General features: G+C 37.2%; 1 protein-coding gene across 5 annotated transcripts in view; it reads left to right on the forward strand.

Annotated features, from left to right (window-relative positions):
* The window catches only part of DGKH (diacylglycerol kinase eta), a 183,226-nt gene that overhangs the window by 73,494 nt on the left and 84,735 nt on the right, over positions 1-24,997 (forward strand). For 2 of the 5 annotated variants that reach the window (XM_035553390.2, XM_035553392.2), the window contains exons 3-4: positions 19,483-19,593; positions 21,321-21,401. In XM_035553390.2, the coding sequence (XP_035409283.1) occupies positions 19,483-19,593; positions 21,321-21,401 (192 nt within the window). Of the gene's footprint in view, positions 1-19,482; positions 19,594-21,320; positions 21,402-24,997 lie in introns of those variants that run through there. The other 3 variants (XM_035553391.2, XM_035553394.2, XM_035553395.2) reach the window with 2 other exon arrangements.

Here is a 24,997-nt window from a genome sequence, read left to right on the forward strand (position 1 = left end):
CGAAACATTGCATAAAGTACCAACAGAGTAACTAGATGTGGGAAATGAGTCAATCCAGTAGTCTGAGAATGGGATTAGGATTTAGGTTTGCTATTCTGTTGGTGCTGACTCACCATGGCTTTACGCAAGTAATTTCAGTTTTCTACGTATCAGCAGCTCAGCCTAAAAATACGCTATCCCCCATACCTTCTTTTAATGACTGCAGGCTTTGACTGGCAAATGAAAGGGCAGAAGTACTTTAAATAATTTCAACATTTTTTCAATACTTGCCATATTTCTGAAACACTGATTTTTTTAAGTTGCTTTTTTTCCTGGTTTTATTGCTGTTTTGCAATGTCTTTCTCTGCTGCTCTGAGGAAAGCTTTACAAAGAGGAAGAATTGACTCTCTATTTTAAAATTAAAGCAACTGTATTATAAAAGATTTAGCAAACATGCAAAGTAAAAACAAGAGTAACTTTTCTAATGTCCCTTGATTGTGGTAATTGTAAACCTGATTAAAACAGGCATTTTAGTTGCCAAAGTAGTTTTGCCAGCACAACCTGTCCAGCCTTGTTTGGCTTAGGAAGAAGGGTATCAGCTAACAAAGGAAGCCCTTAGGTATTACAATAGTAGGTAAAAGCATTCTGGTAAAGCAAGATGGCATTGTATTTAATCAGCTGAAACTCCTTTTTAAAAGCAACCTCATCTTCTTCAGACAGCACTGGCATGGTGAAGGAAGTTTCGTGCTCTTGAACTGTGTCAGGTTTTGCAGTAACTGCTGAAGATGATACAGCCCTCGCTTGTCCATCACAACTTTTTCTACTTTTACCATGAAACGCCTTGCCCCATTCTGTTTCTCCTTCCTGTGTTTTTCATGGGTTGTCAGAGCTGAATTCATTCTGCTGAAGAATTATTTCAGATGTAGCTGCTGATTTAATGAATCATCCTGTCAGCAAAGAAGTTCTTGAGCTGGGGATTAAGCAAAGCAGGAATGTGATGCTTTCGCTTGTGGGTAAGAGTGACTGCGCATTGGGTTACGGACCAGCTATTGCGCTTTAGCGTCAAACACTCCCATAATCTGCATTCACTTTCGAGTCTGGGCAAGCCCTTAACAATACTCATTTAGATTTTAGTACAAACGCTGCCTGTACACAGCTTGTAGGAAGGCTGGTGTTTATTGACTTTGCAACGTATTGCTTGCAGTAGCATTAGGAAAGAAAGATTGAAGAGGAACAAATCAGTGGACTGTGGCTCAGCTGGGCTTGTCAACTGAAAGACTTCTTTTTCTGCCTGTATACTTCTGAAAATTTGTCTCTAACCACATATAGCAACACTACCACATAAACTTTGAACTGTTATATTAGTAAAAATAATATATATTTGCAATGTACATGATTATATATATAAAGTCTGTGAATCATCATAGCTGGATAAGAACAACTCATAATGCACAACCAATTTGCTACAATGCTTAGCTGCACTGTAGGATCTTGTATGTACTTATAGCTACTTATATAGCAGGTAACCGCTTTTGTCATTTTTCTCCTCTATTGTGTTTGCTTTCAGTACAAATCTAATAAATATTTATATACTTAAAAAAAGGTAAGTGGCTTTCACAGGACTGACTTACGAGTTAAATATACCACAGGCCGATGTAACTATCAGAAAAAAAGATTGACTCTATTTACACTGAAAAAGAGAATAGGACTTAATGTTTCTTTTGATAAGAGTAAAGACCAAGCATTCTCTATTATGTATATAATATTCAAATCTATATTTAAAGCCATAATTATAAAAACCACTGATAAATTACTAACTTCTCTTAGAAAACATGTTTACTCTTTTGTAACTTAGTGATCGAAAATGTCAGTTTTCAGTAAATGATTGCCAAAACCTCTTTCATATATTCTTCACTAGATGTGAATTTGTGACACTTCCATTGCAAATTTTTTGTAGAAGGAGGTTACACCACCTCTTTTCTGATTCTCCCATAACTCAGATTTTGACAATGCAATCAGCCACGTGTATGTACACCCCTATCGTTAAAGTATGTGTGCTATAAAGAATCAAAGATGTCCAAACCCCACCGTAGTAATGCACTGCCAAGCAAGTGCTAGTGTCGCTGTGCTCTGCTCGTCAGAAAACACTGCATGGGCATTGCCATCACACTGCTACCACCCAGTGGTCAGGAGCTAGAATTCAACTTTAAAAAAACGGAATAAAAGCTTCATCTATGGATTCATCTCATTTAAAAGTAAGTTACTATTTTTAGCAGGATGCTGCTTGTGTTTTGTCTAAATATTTGTTTAAGACATTAGATAGAGGTTACTGAGAGATTGTAAAAATCAGCATGGGTTCTTTGTTTCGCACCATTTTGTCACAGAGTCAGTGTTACACTTAAGTTGCTATAAGAACTGGCTTTTCCAACAACTTTTATGGATTGCCTAAAGAAATAACACCTGGAAATTTCAGCTATAGAATCAATACAAACATTTTAATATACTGTAAAACATAAAATGAAACATATCTAAAGAAGATTAACAAGAAATTTCACTGGCAACAGCTATTTTGTTGCATTAAAATATTACAAATATTAAAATATTGGTATCTACCTCCAAAGTAGTTTTTATGCTCAGAAGCAGTATATGTATTAGAAGTGCCCCTGACATCCTGCTTTGTAAAAGAGCAAGTATGATCACAAGAGACATTAATGAAATAAATGCTTGGTTCAAAGGAAAGAATAACCTCTAGCAAGGTGTGGAAATAGTGTTCGTCTGTGTGACTTGTCTATTTATTGTAGAAAGCAGAATTAGTAATTATAAGCATGTTTATCATCTCTTTCTAGGAAATAATAGGCAGGTATTAATTATGTGGATTGTGAAATGCTGACACTAAATTAAAAATATTTTTTATTTTACCTAATATTTTTTATCATTGCAATATGTGATACATTTGTAGAAATAATAATGATGTATTTGTTGAAACACTTCAGGAAACATTAGCCTCATAATGTGTTATTGCTTCATAACGATATCTCTTAGAACCAATAGAGGATTAAATTATATTCATGCAGGCTAATTATATACCTTTAAAGTCAAAATGAGCACTATAATATCTAAATTCTAAATTCTGTCTAAACCAGAATTCCTTATAATTAGTGTTGGTAGTAGAGCTGTCTTTGCATCTTGCCTTGTAAACTTGGCACTTGGGTATTGGGATTGTATATTCTCAGTTACATGTGGGTTCCGTGTAAATTGTGACATCTTCATACAGATAGCTTCCATGTAGTCTTCCTCCTCACCATTGGTTCAATTATAGCAAGCCATTTCTAGGATCGTTTAATTGGCAGTCTTTGCCAAACATCAAGACCCAGAGTAACTCTGTTCCATCTGGTCTCTGTAGCTTAGCATCACAGGGTATGCTGGGGTGGTTCATGGTTAAGAGGGCTCTTTCTTCCATTTCAAGAACCTGCCTCAATCTTCTGAATATAAAAAAGGGTCGTTGGTGGTCATCATTTCTTATTCAAATCCTAATTTGTAGACTATAATAGATGAATCTTTCTTACAAGACAGAAAAAAAAAATCTGTACTAATAAACCTCTCTTCTGGAATAGAAGTGGTTTCCACTTTTTTTTTCTTTTTTCTTTTCAGTTTTTGCTGCTAACATATCCACTTGTACTCTAGTTGGACTCTGTTCATTGAGTATTTCTCTTCCATACTAGATAAATGTTAGTGTAATTTTAAAATTGATTATATTTATTCTTTTTTTTGTGGCTCTTCAGACAAGTGGTTGGAACCAGCTACCAAATATATTTAGAACAAGAATATTTTACTTTGTGTATGAATAGGTATGGAGATATACTTTATGTCACTCTCCTGTTTAATACAGCTGGAGCTTTCTTATCCAAAAAGACATCTCATCTCTTCATAACAATGCTAATGCACATTCTCTCAACAAAGGTTTGTTTTGATATTGATTCTATGTGCTCATTGAAAAGGCTTCCAAATTAAACAGCTAAACTCAATTGTATGATTTCAGTGACACCGTGTATCAAATGACAATAAATGTTATTAACAAATTTAAGCTGAATCTCCAAAGTGTAGTTGTTCTCAGTGCTTGATTATTCATAAAATATGTGAATGGTTACTGTAAATCAGAGGATGTAAGCTCATACTGCAGGAGACCCTTTCTAATTTGTGTGTGGATTTTCTCAGTATTGGCAAAGATGCCAGACTTTATAATCCTTTTTTCTTTATATTGTCCTTTCTTGTGTGCCAATGCTGCTATAAAGACCCTCTTTCTCATTTCACACATCATGCCACTTGTCTGTTTCCATTGAAAGTCTTTAATCTGCTTTTGGGATTCAAATAGTAATATGAAAATAGTTGTTTCTCAGTTAAAAACTGATGTATTTCTTCCTTGGGCGGTCATAGTGCATCCTTTTTGTACCTTGATTGTTTAAAACTGCAGGCTCTTTGGGGCAGTAACTTCTTGTTTTGTGCCCTGGACCGTATTCAGTCCATTTTTGGTCCAAATATAAATAGCACCAAAGGGATGCTTCAAGGTACAGCAGGTTCGGCATTCAACTTTAGTGATTAAAACAGCAGGAAGTAAAACTACCCTAAAGTGTCTTTAAAAAATATCTCAAAACCTGTGAAAAAAACACTTCCCCCCTCCATTTTCCGTGCTTTATTTGAGAGAATATTTTTAGTTATGTTTTTCATTAACCTTCCCTCCATTGAAGCCAGGTCTTAAAATAGAGGAGTATAGAAAAAATAGACTGTCTGTACTGGAAATGTAAAAAACACATCACTGACCGGTGTCTTGAACTTGGACAGACAAATTTGTTTTGCATATAGAAAATGAATATTGACATTCCATCAATCTTAAAAAAAAAAAAAAAAGAAGAAGGAATCACCTGCCTTCTGAATTATAACCTCAAACTCCTTCCTAATGCAGATAAAAAGCAAAAAGCCTGGTGCCTAGCAGGACCCATTAATCAAATAGGCTTCTGGGGCTTGGTGCAGCGCTCCAGATGGATGGGGTGGTCACAGGGAGGATGGAGGAGCCCATTAGATCTCAATAACCAACCTACCTCAAGGCTTCCTGCCATTCTCATCATGTATTAGCTTGTCAGTGCCTGTCCGCACTTTTTCCCCTGTGGGCTTCTCTTGTGAGTTTTAAGACCTTCATTAACTAACAGGTATATAAATTAAACCGTGACTGCCAGTGGAGCATAACGGGGCTTAAGGACATTGTTTGTGACTGCACCCATGGCACTATGTTGACAGCACATTCATCCATCGGCCGTTTACCACTCCAGTTAATGAAAGGAAATATAAGCCCAGTCTTTTGTACAGGTTCTGCCTCTTCTGAGGGCAAGGGAGCTACATTTTGACATACAAGTGAAAGCCTTTGAAGGCTCTGCAATTCTGATCTGTAGTTCAGAGAGAAAACTCTGGTGAGAACTAATTTCTGTTTTGTAGTTAAAACACCTAATGCATTTGCTGTATGCTCATATTTGTGTATGGAAAACTAATTTGAAGTTGTGGCGATACTTTGAAAGCAGCAACTACAACCTCATTAGATGAATAGTCCTCTAGTACTCTGCACAACTTTAGAACAAATGAGCGCACTTAGAGGCTGCTGCTCAGTGAAGCTTGGTCAAATGCTCCCTTGAAATCTCTGGATGTCGTTAACCAGCTTGTCTGATTGATCGCCTTTCAGTTAGCAACCTAAAAAAATGGCTAGGAGCTGTGGTATTAGAGAAAAATGGTGAGGGCCTCTGCAGCTGGTGGGATAAATCGATGGAACCGCTTTTAAATCAGCACAACTGATTTTGAGCTTGTCGTAGCTTGTAGGAAACATCCTTTTTTGGGGGTGCTAACTGCTGTGTCTCTAGAATTGCTAGTGATGGGAATTTCAGCCCAGATGAATGAAGCCAGTGTATCATATGTATAAAAAGACAAGTGTAGTTTTTCTTCTGTTTTCACAGTTGAATCAGCAGGGCTACAGTAGCAGGATGCAAAGTGTGAACGTGGTTTAACTGCCTGAGGAGGATCTCTGGTGTAAAATTAAAAACAAAAAAGAGGGGAAATAAAAAAAAAAAGGAAGAAAAGAAAAAGTAGTATTAATGACTTTTATTGCCAGACTTCTTGCTAGTATATGGCCATATCAGTAATCTGGCTGAAAGAAGAGTGTTATGTGTAGGTGACTTGAAAATTACTCTTGATGTAGGAGCTTTTGCTTTACTGAAGCCTTTCTCTCATCCAGGTGCCTTCAGCACCTTCAACTAACTACTGTCTGGAACCAAATAATAAACAGTATCTTTGTGCAAATGAGATTTTGGACTAATCATATTTTCTTAAAGTATTACCAATGTGTGGAATAGCTAGAATTACTCTTGTTGTAATTAAGATAGCCTAACATGTACTTATAAAGCTTTTCTTTGAAGCCTAGCTAGCTGAAAGGAGATTGAAGATCATCCTGTAGATTTAAAATTTTCATCATACACCTTAGATCTGTTTAATACGTTTTTAATTTTTTTTCAGCTTGTTTTCTATGACTTTGTGCATGGAGAATGTTCTGACATAACTCAGCCTCCAGCACAAGTGTGCAAAGAAAATGGGTTGCTCGGGCTTGGAAGTTTTGGTGGGTTCAGTGATTTCAGTGCAAAGAAGCACTTGCCCTGCCTTTCTGCTCTGAATTACTGGTCCTGAAACACGCACGCCTGAGCCTCAGCCAATGAAGCTCATAATACATTGTCTCAGCTCAGAAATACTGAATATTGATGGCTGCTTAATCTGTAATGCTGCACAGCGCCCCAAGGGTGGCTGCCTGTTCCCTTCTGTGAGTGTCACCGCACGGGGGAGAACCAGGTGGCACGGGCATGATTTTGTAAGGTTTGTCTGGCAAACTCCTCAAATTGTCATTACAGGGAAAAGATAGACCTCAGACATTCCTCAAGTACTTAATTGCTTAGAAATTGGATGAATCTCAAAAGTTTACGGTACCTATATTAAACACAAGCAAGCAATTATGAGAAAACAAGCATTTTAAGTAGAAGAGAGTAGATACCAGAGAAACGTGATCAGGAAACGTAAGAGGAAATCTGATTAACCACATCTATTTTTAAAAAATATTTTCCATGCTTTCCACTTTTATGTGAGAGGCCAGTGAAATAAATAGGACACTCGATCCTCATCCCAGAGGCTAGCAGAGTTTCTTGCTCATAAATGCTCTTGAAGACAACACTTCATTGAGAGGGTTCATACAGCATAATCATATCTACCTCACGGGCTGTATGCTAAACCTAATATTACAGCAGGATGTAAGACTTTCATAACCTATATCCTCAGTGGAAAAACATTTGCAGTTCTCCACCTCTGTTCAGGGCTGGTTTGTTTGTTAAAAATACTCCTGTATCTAAATTCATTAATTTGGTCAAGAAAGCAAAGCAACCTTGTGACTCATGTAATAACTGCATGTGTGTAATATTTTCTCTTGTTGAAAAGTTTGTGATTTGAACGAAGATAATCAGGACATGCCAAGTGAAGAGTAATTACAATTGCCTTATCAAGTGATTGTTGTTCTCTCTGTTCTTCTTACAAAGTACTATGAGTTAGGAATGACCTTTATGAATTAGGAATGACCTTTGAGTTTGTAGTTAATTTTTTGACATTTTATGTCGATATCATTGTCCTGCAACAGTACTGTGGGAGTGTAAAGTGCAAAAAGGGAGGTTTACACCAGGGGAAACAAGTGGTAGAAGATCTCTGTAACTGGGGGCTTTAAGAACATTTTAGATAAATGTCTTGTGGGAATAGTCTAAGTATGGCTGACAAAGGCAGATGCGGAGCTCATTTTAATAGAAGGGAAAGGAGGATGGTATATTTTTGTAGTGATTGTCAGGTCATGTGAAAAGCCAGATTTTAGACCCCCATAGTTCTGGCTAGGGATTCTGCAGTTGGGAGCTGGACATGTGAAGATTAACTCTACAGAAGCAGTGAATGCAGGGTTATGAGATACAATGCCTCTGTCGTGCATGTGTTGCTGTCTTCTGCTGCAGATGTTGGATGATAGTGGCCATTTTACCAATAAAAGGGACAGGAAAAATTTTAAAGTGAAAAAATGAGACCCCTGAATACAATGATTGATACAGTTTTTGCCAATCTGTATACCTTGGAGGACAGTGTGGACTAAAAGATCTTTTGTATGCCTCGTTTAGGTCTTTTATGAGTCTCTGATTTTGTTAGTGGATATAGAAGATACATTGCTAAACAAAGATTTAAGAATATGTTCGAGGTTTTATTAAAGCTGAAATAGAATTTTCCTTTTTTTAGCTCACCTGAAAAGCAGCTTTTGTGTAACAACTGAAAACAAGCACGCTGTAAAACACATAAATGCTCTTACCTTCAAGGTGCTAAATCCTCTTACACAATGGATATGTAAAATGACAGGTTTTATAAAACCAAGAACTTATTTATATGGAAGTTCTTTCCTCAATCATGGGAAAAAAAATAAAACAAAAAACCAACCCAACAACAATGACAACCCAGCACCACATACTCAAGTTAAAGTTTCACATTGCTCTATTCTAGCACATTTATTTCCCTGTTTGTAGTTTCACTTGCTTTTATACTAGGACTATTTTTTTAATAGCAGTTTGAATTAAGTGGAAAAAAATTACCATTAAACTGTTTAAAATTGAAAAGGCAAAGTCCATACTTAACTGCTTAACTCAGTGACAGAAGAAAAGTGAATAACTATTCCATGTATTATATTTTAGCAGCAAGAGTGGTTGATTAGCAATTGGAGTGGGAGGTGCTATGTTATTTGATGATGTAGGGTCTCCAAAAAGATTTGCTAGTGTTCAGGCATGGTTTGCCTTTGATAAATCCATACCAACTGTTCCCAGTCACCTTCTACTCCTTCATGTGCCAAGGAATATGCTTCGAGAGGACTCCTCACCCCCTGATTTTCCCATGGAGTGAAGTGGGGTTTGAGTTGGGTTTCACAACTCAAGGCTTTGAATGCATCATCAGAGCCTGAGGCTGCACTCCTTGGTGGAGAGATGAGCACGAGCCGTGCTGTGTAAAACTCTGGGAAGTGCTGATCTGCCCCTTTCCAGAGACGTGTTTTGGGAGAAGCAGCTTTACTGTGTTTTCTGAATGAGAGAAAATAGCATGCACATGAATGAGCCTGGGCACAGAGGGAATGTGAATTCACAAGTAATTACAGGCCTGTATTTCCTGTCAGTAAACAGAGGGGAAGGGAGGATCCGATATATGTTATTCTTCTGCTTTCCAATCTCATGGTCTCAAAAGAGAGAATTTCCTCCTCTGAGTGTAATATGAGCGATCTGCTTCCACTGTGGTTGCTGCTAAAGACTGTGAAGTAAAATACGATTTTACCATGGGAAGTCCTAGAAAAAGCTAGAAACAACTCAGACCCTCTTCTTTACAAAGTGCTTTGCAGTCTGGAGGAATTCACCAGTACTCTTGCAGTAGTAATCTGTTCCCTGAATGCACAGTGGTTCAGTAGGTACACATGTAATATTTATATGTAGCTGTGCAAACAAGTGAATGCATCAGCATAACACCTCCTCGAGGTGAAGTGCATTGAACAAGCTACCTACCAGAGGATTATCTGTGGCCTGGACAGTAAACTGCAAATCCATTTGGCACTCATTCTATTCTCCATCACAGACTGTTCTTTATTTTCCTCCAAAATACACCAAGCCATAAAATATTTACCTACTAAATTTAATAAGTCCATATTATGTAAAATGTAGTAACTGGAACTGGGATTTTTGGTGCCAAATCAGGCTCCAGACATTGTCTAGACTGCTAGACTTTTGTATAAGAAATTCCTGATTGGGAGAAATTATGCAAGGGGTAACTCAATATCATTTGTAAAGAATTAAAAGAAAAGCAAACTTACAAAAAGATGTCTCTCTGCTACAAAAAAAAATCACTTTTAGAACTAAAGCCCATCTGAAGGTGAATCTAGCAAGGTAAGTGAAGGCCAACAAGAAGGTCGTCTGCAAGTGCAACAGCAGCGAAAGGAAGAATGGAGCAAATATGTGCCTGCTGCTGATTGAGGTAGGGGACCTGGCAACAAAGGACAAGGAGAAAGCCAAGATACTCCATGACTTCTTCACCTTGTTCTTCACTGATAAGAGACCAGCCTTCAGCAATCCTAGGTCCCTGAGACCAGTGCAAAAGCTAGGAGCAATAAGAACTTACCTTAGGTGGAGAAAGATCAAGTTGGGGAACATTGGAATGAAATGGATGCTCACCAGCCCACTGAAACTGATGGTTTATACCCCCTAGTGCAGAGGTAACCGGTTGATGGTATTGCAAAGCCATTCTCCATCACCTTTCGAAGGTCATAACCACTGGGGGAGGTTCCTGAGGGCTGGAAGAAAGGAAATACCAGTCTTATGTCATGAAGAGCAAGAAGGAGGATCAGGCCTCACTTCAATCCCTGGGAAGGTGATGGAACAAAGTAATCCTGAAAGCCATTTCCAAATGAGTGAAGGGCAAGAAGGTGATTGGGAGTAGTCAGCATGGTTTTATGAAGGGGAAGTCATCCCCAACCAGCCTGGTAGCATTCTACAGCAACACAACTAGCTCAGTGGGTGAAGGGAGAGCAGTGGACACTGTTTACTTTGAATTTAGTAAGACTTTTGACACTGACTCCCAAAACACTCTCATAAACAAACTTATGAAGTACAGGCTAGATGAATAGATGGTGAGGTGGACTGAAAGCTGGCTGAGCTGCCAGGTTCAAAGGGTTGTGACCACTGGCACAAAGTCCAGCTGGATGTCAGTCACTAATGGTATATGCCAGGGGTTGTTACTGGGGTCAATATAGTATAACATCTTAACTAATTGCCAGAATGTTAATATAGGGTGTACCCTCAGCAAGTTTTCAGATCATACAAAATAGGGAGTAGACGATAAGCAGCTGGTTGTGCTGCCCTTCAGAGGGATAGACTGAAAAAACGGGACAATGGAAACCTTAAGAAGCTCAGCAAAGGTAATTGCTATGTTGTGCCCCTGGGTAGGAATAACCCCATGCACTGGTACAATCTGGGGACTGATGGGTTGGAAAGCAAATTCACAGGACAGGCCATGGGGCTTGTGTTGGGCAACAAGCTGACCATGAGTCTGCAATGTGTCCTTGCAGCAAAGAAGGCCAGCAGCTTCCCCAGCTGCATTACAAAGATCACCAGCAGATCTGGGGAGGTGATCCTTACCTATGGATTTTACTGCGGTCACTAAAATTATATTCCCAGCCTATTTACTTAAAGATGACTTTCTCAATAATATATTACTGTTTTTCTCCCCATGCCTGAAGAGATCTGTAGGTAAGCAAGAGGTCCATGCTCGTGAGTTATTATGGAATTAAAGGTTTTATTGAGGTAACTGTTCTAGAAGTAGATTATTAATCTAAGACTGTTAATGGAAAAATACTAGAAAATGTAATTCAAAGCAGGATTAATGTGTATCCAGGATTTTATGTGCCATCCAGTAAAACAAAATTGAGGCCAATATAAACTTGAAACACAGCACAACCACTGAATTAGATTAAAACATATAATCTCTATATCTGCAGCAATAGGAAATACTGCATAAAAATCAGGAATGCTTGGGTATTCAGTAAACAAACTTCTTGGTTTATAATTATAAACCTATCAGGAATCTGTTGGTCTCAGGGCTGCAGCATCTGTCAAATTGTTGGCTATTTGTCTGTATAGACTTGAGTATTTAGTAAGATATCAACTGCAATGACTGATCACTTTCTAAAATAACTAGTAATTTAGAAAACATTTAAGAATGAACACTGGGAATGATATTTGTAGATTTTTCATCTCTTCAAAGATGGGAATAATTATAAGGATTCTAAGAGACCAATCTTTTTGAACACATTTATGTAATGCTGAGATTTTCTGAAACTATATGTTTACAACTTCCTGATCCTGTGATTTTTTCTTTACTTTTTCTCCTTCCTAACTTGATTGGTGAAAGTCAGATATAGGTGTGGAAAATGCCCACCAGAAAGAACAGAGTTTTTCCCCAGCTTTCCCTAGAGTGTCACAAACTTTAAATTGTTTTGTGTAGGCTCTTTTCTACTGAGCATAGCTCCTAGGAAGTCTGACATCATCACTGGAATTTGTTTAAACATTCTCCGAGGGGAAAAAAATTAAAACTGCAATAAGTAAAACGCAGAAGGTTTGTTATGACAAGTTTAACTTGTAATTCATTTGCAAGAAAGGATCGCTTGAAGTTTGTAACAGTGTTTAATATATTTTTGTTATATGATGCTTTTGTAATTTCCTCAAGTAATTGATCAACTGTTATTTGCATATTAACGCTAGATAGAACTATGGAAAGAGTTTGCTCTTCTCTGTGGAAATGTAATGGGATTTTTTATTTTATATTTTTATTTTTTTTCATTTTGCTGTGTGAGCCATCTTCTTTCTAATGGTTTATTTTGGAACTATACTACATAGACTTTACAGACTGGCCAATGTGTTGAGCACTTCCATTTAGCTGAGACCAAGACCGAGATCTACATAACTCCAGTAAAGAAAAAGATCTTGCCAGCTGAGTACCCTGCCTTTTTGTTTTGTATTATCTCCTTTTCTTTTTTTTTCTTTTTTCTTTCTCTAAAATACATGTCATTTATATTCTTCAGACTCAAAAACAGTTAAACTTAGTTGTTTTAAATCTTTCTGCCCAGGGCATGTGTAATTTAAAAGGAATGGCTATTGAAGCTCCAAACAGTAGCTGTAAAATATTACTCTAAGTTAGATCAGTTGTGAAATAAAGCCCAGACCCTTAGATGTTTGGCACCAAATCTCAATCCTACAAAGTGCTTTATCCTCTTTCAGTATATTACAGCTGTTTCATTCTGTGATTAACGAGCACACAGACTGAGATCAACATGTGGTATAGGGGTGGAAGTTAGGAGTTTAAATACTTGAACTGCCAATAAAGTTTATTCTGTGATTCTCAGTCTGGTATTAAGTTTATAAATAAGATAGTTCTGTTTTGTTTAGTTTTGTTTTTAATTCTCAGTGTACTGTTTCATCCTAGTCTGGCAATATCCTGCTAATTTTTGATACATTCTATAACCTCTATTTTTAAATCAGTCTGCTAATTGAATTTCATCTTAATACCAATATATTTTTATTATGGCAGTTTCTCCACAATTTCAGATTGCTTCATGTTTTACTGCGCATACCAAGTAGAGGAATCTGAAAGTCAGATTTTTTCAGTTTAGCAGTAATGGCAAAATTTGTGTCCTCGGTGCAGCTGGAAGGGAATGTGAGGAAAGAACACGGTTGAGGGACTGCATAAGCTGTTTAATTACATTTATTTGAGTTTGTGCTACAGCTTCACGTATGCTAGAGTCCATCCACATAAATGACCCCAAAAATATGGGCTATAGGAATAATGTTGGTGGAACATACCATTTTGTTATTACACAAAAATCGTGATGCTTAATCATAGGTTAGTTGTGTGGTGGGGAGTGGGGCTGGCTTTCCCTCTGAGATTTTGGAAAACCATTTTCTTATTTTTCTTATTTTTTTCTCATTTTTCTTATTTATTTATTATGTGCTGGAATAACTCTCATCAACAACAACAGACAAAGCATATGCAACTTGCCACTTTCTGTGATTTGTCTGTCACTAACAGTGTTTGCTTGTAACTTGGAAGATGGTTTAGCAGCAGCAGTCTGGGGCAGCTTGGTTCAGGCAAGCATGGTGCTTTAGGTTGCCATGAAATTTCTTCACAGGTTACACTGAGTGATCAGTTCTTGATGGTACATCTTTTTATCAAGATATTCTTGAAATTAAAGCAATGTTTTTTAGTCAACATGGTCACAGTGGTTTTCAATTTAATTTTTATTTTGACCATTTTTAGTTGCATAAATTCATAGGTATAACATAGCTCTTGGTTTGGTTTTAGTTTTCAGATGTCAGGCTCTCTTTTTAATGATAAGGAATCCTCAATAAAAATGTAACCTTGCACTGAGCAGCTTATGAAGTTTTTATTCTCTGTAGATAAAATCTATTTTTATTTTGACAAAATTAATGAAATATCTGTCAGCATAAGTGTCAGTAATGGAAGCTGCTGTGCAGAGATTGTCAAGAAAACCACAAGCTTGGAATACTCAGGTCATAATTTTAATCAAAATTAAGAGGTTGATTGTCACATTTTGTTAATAATAGAAGTCAATTTTGATCTACTGAACACTTGGAATGTCTTAAGGGGCTCTGAGTTAATAGGAGCTGTGAGACTTTACTTTGCAACATAATGAAGATTCTGTCTGCCTACAGCCATACCTGTGCAGCCTGAAAATGTACCAAAGCCTCCACGATACTAAAAGGAAGAGGGATGGTTTTATTTCAGTACTTCGTGGGAAGCATCACAGGAGGAAGATAAACAACATCAAATGCTGTCTTTTCCCCCCCTTCTTTAATGGTCTGGTCTGTCATCAATCAAAATATTAATTATTTTGGTAAATGAGGGCTTAGAGACACTCACAAACACTAACATCAGAATTCAAAGCAAAAGTGGTGCTTTCAATGTGGCAGGAAGAATCCAGCCTTAGAAATGTTTACTATGGGGTCAGACCATATTCCATCAACAAGGGTGTAGGAAAGGCTGCTTAGGAGCAGCACACAAGTTTGTCTCTTCCGTGGTCCGTTCCCCTGGTACTTCCCCATGGCGTATTAAAGGGGCCATATACGAAGGTATCATTTTTGAATTTATCTGATTCTTTTTTTATAATTGCTGACACCATCTGCCTCTACAGTCTCTCATGGCAGAAGATTTCACAAAGTCACTACCTGCTATATAAAGAAGTGCCGCTTTATATCTTTCCTAAGCTGGTCTTTACTTGGTACTTTTCTTGATGACACCCAATATTTTGTTGTCTCTTCTGGCTTGATTGAACACTGAATTCATGAACACTGACATAGAATTTGACTACTCAAAAAAATACCTTAATATCTGCTGCAAATCTGAAGATTTTACTCTGCGATCCTTCTTTGGGCCGATGAAGTTGAATATACCTGGTCCCAGTCCTGATTCCTTGGGAACCCTACTGTTAAGACGTTTTCATTCAATAGAGTGACTACTAAGTCATACTCATGCTTCCTATCCTTTGAGCAAATTTCAGTCCATAAAAAGCCCCTTTTTTCTAATTCCATTCTAAGTTAATTTTTTCAGTACTCTTTGGTAGGAAGCCTTGTCAAAGGTTTTCTGAAAATCCAAGTCCACTGGGTCTTGATTTATCCACATGCTTTCTCTCCACCTGCAGGTAATAAGGCAATATTTTCTTTTGAAAGTATGTCACCCCACCACCTTTTTTTTTTTTTTTGTATGGGCTCAGCAATCTTATTCTTTCATGTGGACTCAGTATACTGTGTTACCAGGAATGGAATTTAGTATCAGTGGTCCTCTCAGGCTCTTCAGGACTCTTGGGTCAGTGCCATCTGATCCACATGACTTAGCAATTTGACTAGTTTAATATTTCCCATATATGTGCTTCATGTTGATGTAGCTATTCTGATGTTACAAAGATCATGTTGTATGAGAAACCATCTCATCATCTTCATCAGTAAAGACAGATGCCAAGAATTTGCTGAGCTTCTTTGGTATGATCTTCTCATCCTTTAGTACTCATTTCATGCCTCTGATGAAAAATGATCCTGGCAGCCGCTTGGCTGCCTTTCATCTTTCAAAGTATTTAAAGAACATTTTAGTCTCAGCGTGAGCATCTGTTGCAAGGTGGTCTTAAAATTCTTCTTTATCCTCTTAATTTCCTGCTTACATTTGACCTGGCCTGTTTTATGGCCTTTCCTGTTCTCATTTTCATTCTCTTCAGTTTTACAAATTTCCTGACATTTTCTTCACTCTCATGACACATTTTGAGCAGCACATGCAATTATATACCTGAAAATGAAGGCAGAGTTTTGTTATTAATTATTCATTAGTTTCATTTGCAGCTGCCAGTAAAGCATATATCAGTAGTTTACTATATTCTTTTCTAGGATCAGAAAAATTTCCCCTTTCTTTGGGTTTTTCTTGGAGCAACAGAAGTACAAATTTTGATTTTTGCACAAATGTGGGACTTCACAAACTGAATTAGTCAGAAGTAAGGTAGTGTGGTTAATTCTTGTTGAAACAAAACCAATTGTTTTTTAAATTACAAATGTTATATACAGAATATTTAAAAATCTGCTGATATAGAAGAGGATGCCTCTCATTTTGTAGAGATTTAAATGCCCACAAATCCCATTTATTTTTGTCATTCTGATTTTTGTGGTGTAGAGTTGAATTCAAAATTTTTGGATCACTGAACGTAAATTTACAACTTCTTAGTTTTATAAAATGTGGCTCTGATTTTTTTAATTACAGGTCTTTAGGAAAATATATGACTGTGGAGTACTGTGGTGTGGTGATTGTAATACCGTGAATCATTTTCCTAATTGTTAATGGCTAATGTAGTAAAGATTGTTAGTGATTAATTTGGTCCTGTGTTGAAAACACAGTCAAGCTCTTTGATAACTAAAGGAAACCTTTATTGTGATATTATTTATGTTAATTGCAAATCTTTGTTGTACCCATTAAACCTTTGCTTTTATTATAGCCGCATACATCTGGAGGGAGGTTGTATTACTAAATTATACAACTGGCTGCATGGGGAGGTTGGAGATTTTTGTCAGCAGATGAGAGGTGATCCTGAAAATGTGTGAAATAAGATTGTGGGATGTGCGTTTTTTTGTTTCTCCTAAATTGCTGTAGGAAAGTAGTTAATATAATTGGCAATGATTATTGCTTATGCTTCAGATTTGATGTCCAGCTGAGATTAATTAGAGGAAAGTTTCTCCAAAGAGTGAGATCTTGGAGTACTGTCTTAATTGCAGAGAGAAAAGGTACCGATTGCTTTCTTAAGGTGTAGCCATATCCTGATGAATGTTTTCAAAAAAAAAACTTTACAAGACCTGGCTGTATGTAATAACGGAGACCCAAATTCAGTACCCTGGGAGGTCCCTTCCAGTTGTAAATTCCTGTAAGTGTTGTGACTTGTGTGTAGATGCAGGAAAGTGTTATTAGCAGATTAGCTAATGACTCAGTTGGCAGCTGGGCCTCTTCTGCACATTTTAAAGGCTAAACAAAGCTAATTAAACATACTGGGCTCAAGTTTGGTGTCTGCAGTTTTGGAACTGACTGCTTGACATGCTTAAACCTTAGCTCAGAATACATATTTGTGGCAAAACATGAAATTCAGGTTTATGCTTCATGAAGTGCTTATGTTTTTTGGGAAGATGTTTATGAATCTACTATTTTTCTAACATTTTGATACAAAAACGCATTCTGTAGAGCCTGTACGGTTATTTAACTGCAGAGAGTTAATTTTAAGGGATTAACTTGCAAAATGGATTTAATTTTCAAGTCCTTGGTTTGATTTTAGGGATAGGAGTGTTCTAAGGTGTGAGCAGAAATAAGGAGAAATGGCTTGTGTAGGTTTAAAAATGGCATGGAATAATTATTTTAAAGTTTAGCAAGTAATAACTCAGGGTTTAGAGAGGTTTATATTCTTTCATTGGATTTTTAAAATTCCTGAAATGGAATTCAGTGTGATGTGTATGTTCTGAGTCTCCTAGTATCTGCAGTGTGTTTCTATGGGCATAGATTTCCTTCCACTTGGGAAATTTTTCCACTAAGTCAATGCCTGCTATGCATGAGGAGTACTGTTTCCTTTGGAACTGGTTTTCTATGGTTTTACTTCTTTCAAACCTTGACAAACACTCAAGCTATCTACTCCCATCCTGTGCGATAACTTTGGAAATCTCAAGGAGCAATCAATGCGAAACAGAAGGGCTGCATGGCTATAACAAATAGCTTTGAATATGCACTTGCACTTGCTTCGGGCTGAATTGCTGATTAAATCTATTTATATCATGTAAAAATAGCTTATCATAGGGTCTGGTCAGAAAATTGCAGGCAATCATGAAGTTGTGTGTGTTGTGCATGCTCTCCACTCCCTTTCAGCTGGGAATTGCTACCCCTCAGCTAGAACAGGACAGCTGACCGAACGTGTTGTTCTGGTTCGCTGTCATGTGAAGTAAAGTGAGATAAATCAAAACTTTCATCCACCGTGTTTCATCTGAGAGGGTTGCTTTTTAGAGAGCATTAATTCAATTGCTTTGTCATCGTTGGGCTGTATTCTGAGTTTATTACGTTAGGAATGTCTAAATGAAGGGTGCGATGTTCATAGCAATAATGTCTCTCATTTAAAGGAAATGGTAGGAACATTAAAGTGCTTTCTGCTTTTTCTGTATTTTTATTACTTGCATTGAAGTTAAGGACAATTGTACATCTGATAACAGATGAAAATATTTATGAACTTCAAGTCAGGTCTGATTAAGCCTTTAAAAGGTCTAGAATAACTACAAATGATGTTTATATCACATTGTCTAGAAATTGTATTATAAGATTTGCATCCCAGTGTTGCAGTACAAATTGGAAATATTATGCATTGGAGACTATGTTGGAATATAATATCCAAATGCACTTGCTTTTTCTCATATCATTTCTGTGCTTCAAAGCTGAAGAAAATGGATTTCAAGATTCATGCAATTAGGAAGCTGTGTCTTGTCATTCCATCAGATTAAGTGGAGAATTTATGTAATCAGGTTGATGAATCCCACACATGCTGGCAAAAGCAGTGTACACATTTAAAATACACTGATTCGTGTTTTTTGAATTTCAAAAAACGGGCTGTATGTAGGCAGGATTTGGTTTGCAGCAGAATGCTTTGGATCGGCAAATAGGTTTTTGACTAGAAATATTTGCCTGGCAAAAATATCCCTAGCAGTTACTGTTCTCACACTTCCCGTAACATAATTATTCCTATTTGTAAGCTGAGTGCATGCTGAAGACCTTGGTTCAGTGAGGTACTTAAAGTCAGGCAAAACTTGCATCATCCTAGATCTACTTTAAAGGCATAATTCCCATGCTTGAATTAGACACACCTTTAAGTACCTTGCTCTATTAGGGTCCATGTGGAGATTGTTTTTCTGCTCAGTATAATCAGATTCTGGAACTAGAAATGACCTTGTGTAGATTGTTTTTTATCTTTTTTTCTTTGCATTGTGCTACCGTAAACCATTGCTTGCTTTAATCTTTGTGGTTTCGTAGCTATCCAAACACTTGAATTACGCTGTGGTAATCTTCACAGCCTCTTGACTGCTTTTTTGTTTTATATGTAAAATTAGCATTTTGCCAGCATTGGCATTGTTAAAAAAAATAGCTATGTAGAGTCTGGCTGCCCAGAGAATTAGTCTCAACTTAATAGAAATTTATACAATAGATGAAATGTAACATAAATAATAATAAAACCCAGTAACTTTGATCTATATACTTAGCTATTTAGATACGTATTTACGTTGTCTACTGTGTTTTAATCTTTTTCAGACAAGTATAAAAGAAGGATTACTACTGAAGCAAACCAGTTCTTTTCAGAGGTGGAAAAAGCGTTATTTCAAGCTTCGAGGTCGTACCCTTTACTATGCTAAGGATTCAAAGGTAATTCTATAATACTAACATCTAGTGCCATGTACCTCAATTTTGCTTAATTTATAATTGTAATCATGATAATTTAATGATTTATTAGTGATTGTCTTACTAAAAACTACAGTATGTAAGATGTAGTATGCTCAATTAACTTTATCTAAGGAAGTCTGGTGCTATCTCTTGATTTTTCTATTTTTAAGTCAAGTTTATCTCAGTTCTTTTAACCCCTTGGACTATTCAGACAAATAATAAGTTTGTCTTAAATAGTTGTTTTTTTGGGGGGTGTTGGCTCATTGGATAATGCTCAGAAGTTATCTCACAAACTGAATTTCGTTAAAGCTCTTCTAGTCCAATGCCCATATTGCCCTAAAAGGGATGGAAATGGTTACACGAAATCAAGATGGGATGATTTTCTGCCAAAACTGATTTGTATGGGGAAAGGCTGTTTCCCATCAATTGAAACTTTTAGTGGGAAATTTGGGGGTGGGCAGAGGGGAATACCTCTTTACTTTCTGAAAGGCATTTCCTCCCTCCCCCTCAAGACTGGAAGAGAGAACATTTCGGCTTGTTGAGGCAGCTTGGACTGCGCTGTTTCATAGTGATGGGCATTACTTTTCTATATCCTGTAGTGTTGCAGCTACCGATGGGAGCTGTAGGTGAGGTGCTTCAGGTCCCCATCATCTTCTCTAGCTTGGGTTTCTTAATAAAACTATTACTGAGGCACAGAAACCTCTTTTTCTATGATTACATGACTGTAATTGCGTGGTACGTAGTTGTACGGCTGTGGTGAATCAAGGAAGATGTCTCTTCAGGGATCCCAGCACTGAAGTACCTCTGTTATCACACTTTTCTACGCCTGTTGCTACCCTGAGCAGTTTATACGAAGTCTTAATAAACATGACAGACGAGAGCTATGAGAATGGCAATGTAATCTGTGTCATAAAGATGAGAAAAGAAGGAGTAGTGAGTAGGCAGTTGCACAAATACTCTGCAGCACTGAATCCTTCCACAATCCCCAAACATTGATTGTATGCTGCGGCATACAACACACTTTTTTTTTTTTTTTTTTTTATTTCTCCTTTCCATGGCATAGAGGAGAAAGAGCAAGGTATGGCTAAAATAAGGTGAGATGTTTTAGGTGGTCTTTCCTTTGCTTTGTGACCCATTGTGAGTTCAACCGGGCTGAAACCCTTCGCCAGAAGCTGGGGTGTTTAATGAAGATACGTATTTCTCTTATGGGAACATCAAACAAAGGAGTGGAAAGAGGAATCTCTTCAGTCTCTTGAGCTCCATTTTCTTTTCTTACAGATACCATATCATAGATTCCCTTTCATGAATTTAGAATTCCATACTAAAGCTCATTAATATATTTGTATGTTACTGTGTGTGAATCTCTTTCTTCTGATACCGCATTTATGGTACACAGTAGACACCCCAAAGCTGCATCTATTAAAAAAAATAAATAAAAACAAATCCTTAAAAGATTTAAAAGCAGCATGTATTTTTGGAACCACTGTTTTACACTCTCATCTGATTAGATAGCAAATAAGACTGTGTTTAGCGGTGGAATAGAAAGTTCTATCACCTCATCAGTGTTTTCTATTTTTTCACCCTCTCTTTTTTTCTGTTTTTATTTTCCAATTGGAGTGGACAGGAGGAAATGAAAGGACCAAATGTGAGCATACTTGAGAGCAGACTCAGGCTATATTTAATGTTTTTGTGTTCTTTTCCATTCACAGTCTCTAATATTTGATGAAGTTGACCTGTCAGATGCCAGTGTAGCTGAATCAAGCACAAAAAATGTCAACAACAGCTTCACGGTATGGAACCATTATAATACTGGTCTTAAAAGCTGTAGGGAGACTGTTACTAAGAAAATCACGAATCCTCTGAATAAAGCCTCATTTTTCTCTTTGGAAATAAAAAGTCCTCTATTTGAAAATTGCTAAATATATCACAGCAATATCACATCAGTTATTGATAATTTTGTCTCTGATTCTTGTTTTTATTTTTTTTTGAGCAGAATTTAGAAGGTTAGGTAACATTTACTTCAAAAGATGCTGATATGAGGCATTAAAAATTTAGCAAGCTTTGGTATTAGTGCTTTCAGCTTGGTTTTATGTTGTAGTTTGTCTCTGAACTGACAGGCTGAATTGATTCAAATGTAATTGTGTTACTGTTCAAATTTCCTATAATCATATTCTTGGTTTTCTGTAATATGGAAGTGTATTTTATGGTTTTTACACTGCTGATCATATACTCACATTAGTTGTTTCTAAGTTCATATGAAGAACTGTCTTCACAGTTGTACCTTGATTCTGATAGTGGTATAAGAAATAAGGGTCTTCACAAATCCCTGTTTTTCTAAGTTCACAAGTGTGTTTTACACACAGGTCTTGCTATCTATCGTTCAATTGCATTGCTGGAACTAAGTGATAATTACCGTGCTATTATTGTTCATCTCCAAGATAGTCCAATGCAAGCCTCCTAGAAGCTTTGTCAGGTCTCCCTTGTCCTGGTACTTCCCAGGCAGCTACCCAAGCTGTCAGAGCATGTCAAATATGTGCTCGCATTGGCCTGGACGGGCAGGCGTGTTATGTCAATAACAGTTTCTTTACTGACTACTAATGAGATGAGAGACTAATTTGACTGAAGGTCTCTGAGGGGTGACTGTGTGATGTACTAGCTCGCCTTTGGAAAAGGTCCTTTCTGTTGCTGGGGAGCTCTGTTTCTGTCTGTCTCCTAGCCAGAATTAAAGCTGTCATGTGGGCATCAGGATAGCTAAGGAATAATGAGGCATACAAAGATCATGGGCTGAGGTTCCTGGTAGTTACGACTGTCACTTCTTATCCAAGAAGCGATATAGGACTCAGCATCCCCTGAACACTTCTACACTTCCCTTGCTGTAGTTTCTATTATGGGGAAAAAGAAAATTAAGAAGACTCTGGCTTAAAGTTGCTGATTGCTGAGTCAGGAAAGAAGACATTCATCTTGGTGAAAATTTTTTGGGGGGGAGAAAGGTAATATGGTTTTGGTATTTTTTTTTATTTTTTACTTGTTTTTTCCCCTCACAATTTCTTAAAACATTTGGTGTTTTGGGTTCATGTGGAATCCTGTAAGCACACCCACTGTTCACCAAAGACATGTTTTGTAATTAGTATCAAGATTCCTGGGGAAGACAGTAGTGAAAAAGAAGCTTAGAGGGCTACAGCTTTAGCAGCTTTGGAGACACTTTATTTACATGTCCTGGGTAATTTAGAACAAACAGTGCTTTCTCTAAGGAGTCCTAAATTCATTTTTGAAAAATTATTTGGGTTTAGAGGTCTCCTGGGCTGAAGTACCATCTGATTTGACTGTAAAATATGGTAATAGTCATCATCTCGCTTAATCTTTTGGCTTCTTCCTTTGTGTTTTCCTAACTCAGTCTCCCAGCAACACAACTCAGTAAAGACAGACATCTCTGGCCTTGCTTGCACTGGTTTTGAGGGGGTGGTGGCATTAGCTTCCCAGCAGTACTCCTTATACATAAAACAAAATGCTTTTATTTTTTTCTCCCATCTTTAAGAAAGGCCAGATTATCTTTTTAAAATTCCATTTTTTTTCTTTATGTTGCAAGTGGTCTATTAGCATTCTCTTTGTTAAAGAGGCAAAAATAAAATCCTTGAGTCTTGCCTCCTGTAATTAATGTGCTCTTCCTCCTCCTGTTTCTTTGTCGCCCACATAGAGAGTATTTTTAACACAAATGTCCGTAGATGGAATGTCCACCAAGTGACCATATTTCTAGAAAAACACATTTTTAAAAAGTTTCATTAAACCGAATTTATTTTTTTTACAAATCATTTTGTCATTTCACTTTAATTCCTCCCTGCCCCCTCCACCCCCCCCATTTATCACCCCTCAGCTTGTGGAAGCTACTGTTTTGCCTTCTTTTGCCCCTTCTAGTTTGTCTGTTTGGAGACAGAGGTGTGCATGTCAAGATTTTCCATGCTGTTTTTTGGATAAAGCTCGAGTCCTAAAATTAGACATAACACACACATTTAAGGTTGAGTTTATTTGTAATGCACATGCCTGTAGACTATTTTATGTAACTAAATATCAGTGTTTATTCACCGGAATTACTTCTTCTTTCTTACTACAAACAAATAGAGGCTAAGGAGAAAGTTGAGATAAATAAATATCTGCTAATTAAAATGAGGAGCTGCTAAATTTAAAACAGCTTATCTTCTTCATTTTTTTCTTTATTGCTTTATTCTTTATTACTTTTCAATGAAAAGCAATCTCATTTCTAGCAAATAATTCCTAGTGAACAAGCTTGTGCTAGGGCAGCTTCTCATGGGTTATAGACATTTTGTATTACTGGAATGCGTAGACCACTGTCTTACTAATAGAGGAAATAGAGCAAACGGTGTCCCTTGACTTCAGAAGGCTTTAAATTCTACTCTGAAGGCCAAATTCTTCTCACTTGTGTGTTGTGTGTGGGTTTCCTAAGTCTGTGGGAAGAGAGAAACCCAGTTCAACAAGTCAATTGAGCCCATCAAAGATCTGCTTTGCCCTATCCATTAGCCACATCAGGAGCCTACCTAGGGCTTCTGTTCTCCATGTGAATACAGTTTTGTGGGTGGGTGGGTGGCATTGAGTCCTTGTGATGTTTTTGAGTACTCTACTGAATGTTTTTTCCACTTTGCTTCTGCCTCCATGGATTGTTTATTTTCCTCTGCAGTTCCTGAGGAGCATAGCTGCACAGCGTGCCACCTCTTTGGGGACACGATTAGGATGAATCGGTCTCCCATGTTATTGTACAAAAGCAGATGGGACAATGACCAATTTTGTCAAGAGCTTTAATCCTCATGCATTTTCGTTTGCAGGGATAGAAGATGACTTGTTAATATCTCAAGCACCTTTAGAAAAATATCCTTATTGTTACCTTAACAAGGCTGAGGCTGAATGAGACTGAATAGATGATCTCCAGCATGCAAGCATGGGGATCTTAGGCACGTGCACTGTTGGTGGTGTGCTTTTGTTTTGGAAGCTATAAGGAATGGGATTTTTAAACACTAAGATGTTTCTTGAACAGGCATATTCAATTAATGAAGTTCTTTAGGGCAAGGAAAGTGATTATGAATTGTCATTTGAAAAGAGATTTTGACAGGCTAGCTTTTGGCTTAAGCCTCTGTCCTGCTTTAGATAATTAAGAATTTTTAATGCACATCAACAAGAAACAAGCAGTAGATGTTAACCATGCTGCCTTTCAATTGTTGATACACGTGTATGGGGAAAATGTCCTGGGTTATGCACAGGCACCCTGTGGCTGCACCTGTAGTTAGTCCATCCAAATTGGTGTTGAAAATACATAATTCAGATATGCTCTTCTGTGATAAATATGAAGAGAGAGTAATTTCAAGGTAGGATTTCTGGC

This window comes from Cygnus atratus, chromosome 1 (genome assembly GCF_013377495.2).
Source record: "Cygnus atratus isolate AKBS03 ecotype Queensland, Australia chromosome 1, CAtr_DNAZoo_HiC_assembly, whole genome shotgun sequence".
In the NCBI taxonomy this organism is placed as follows: Eukaryota; Metazoa; Chordata; class Aves; order Anseriformes; family Anatidae; genus Cygnus; species Cygnus atratus.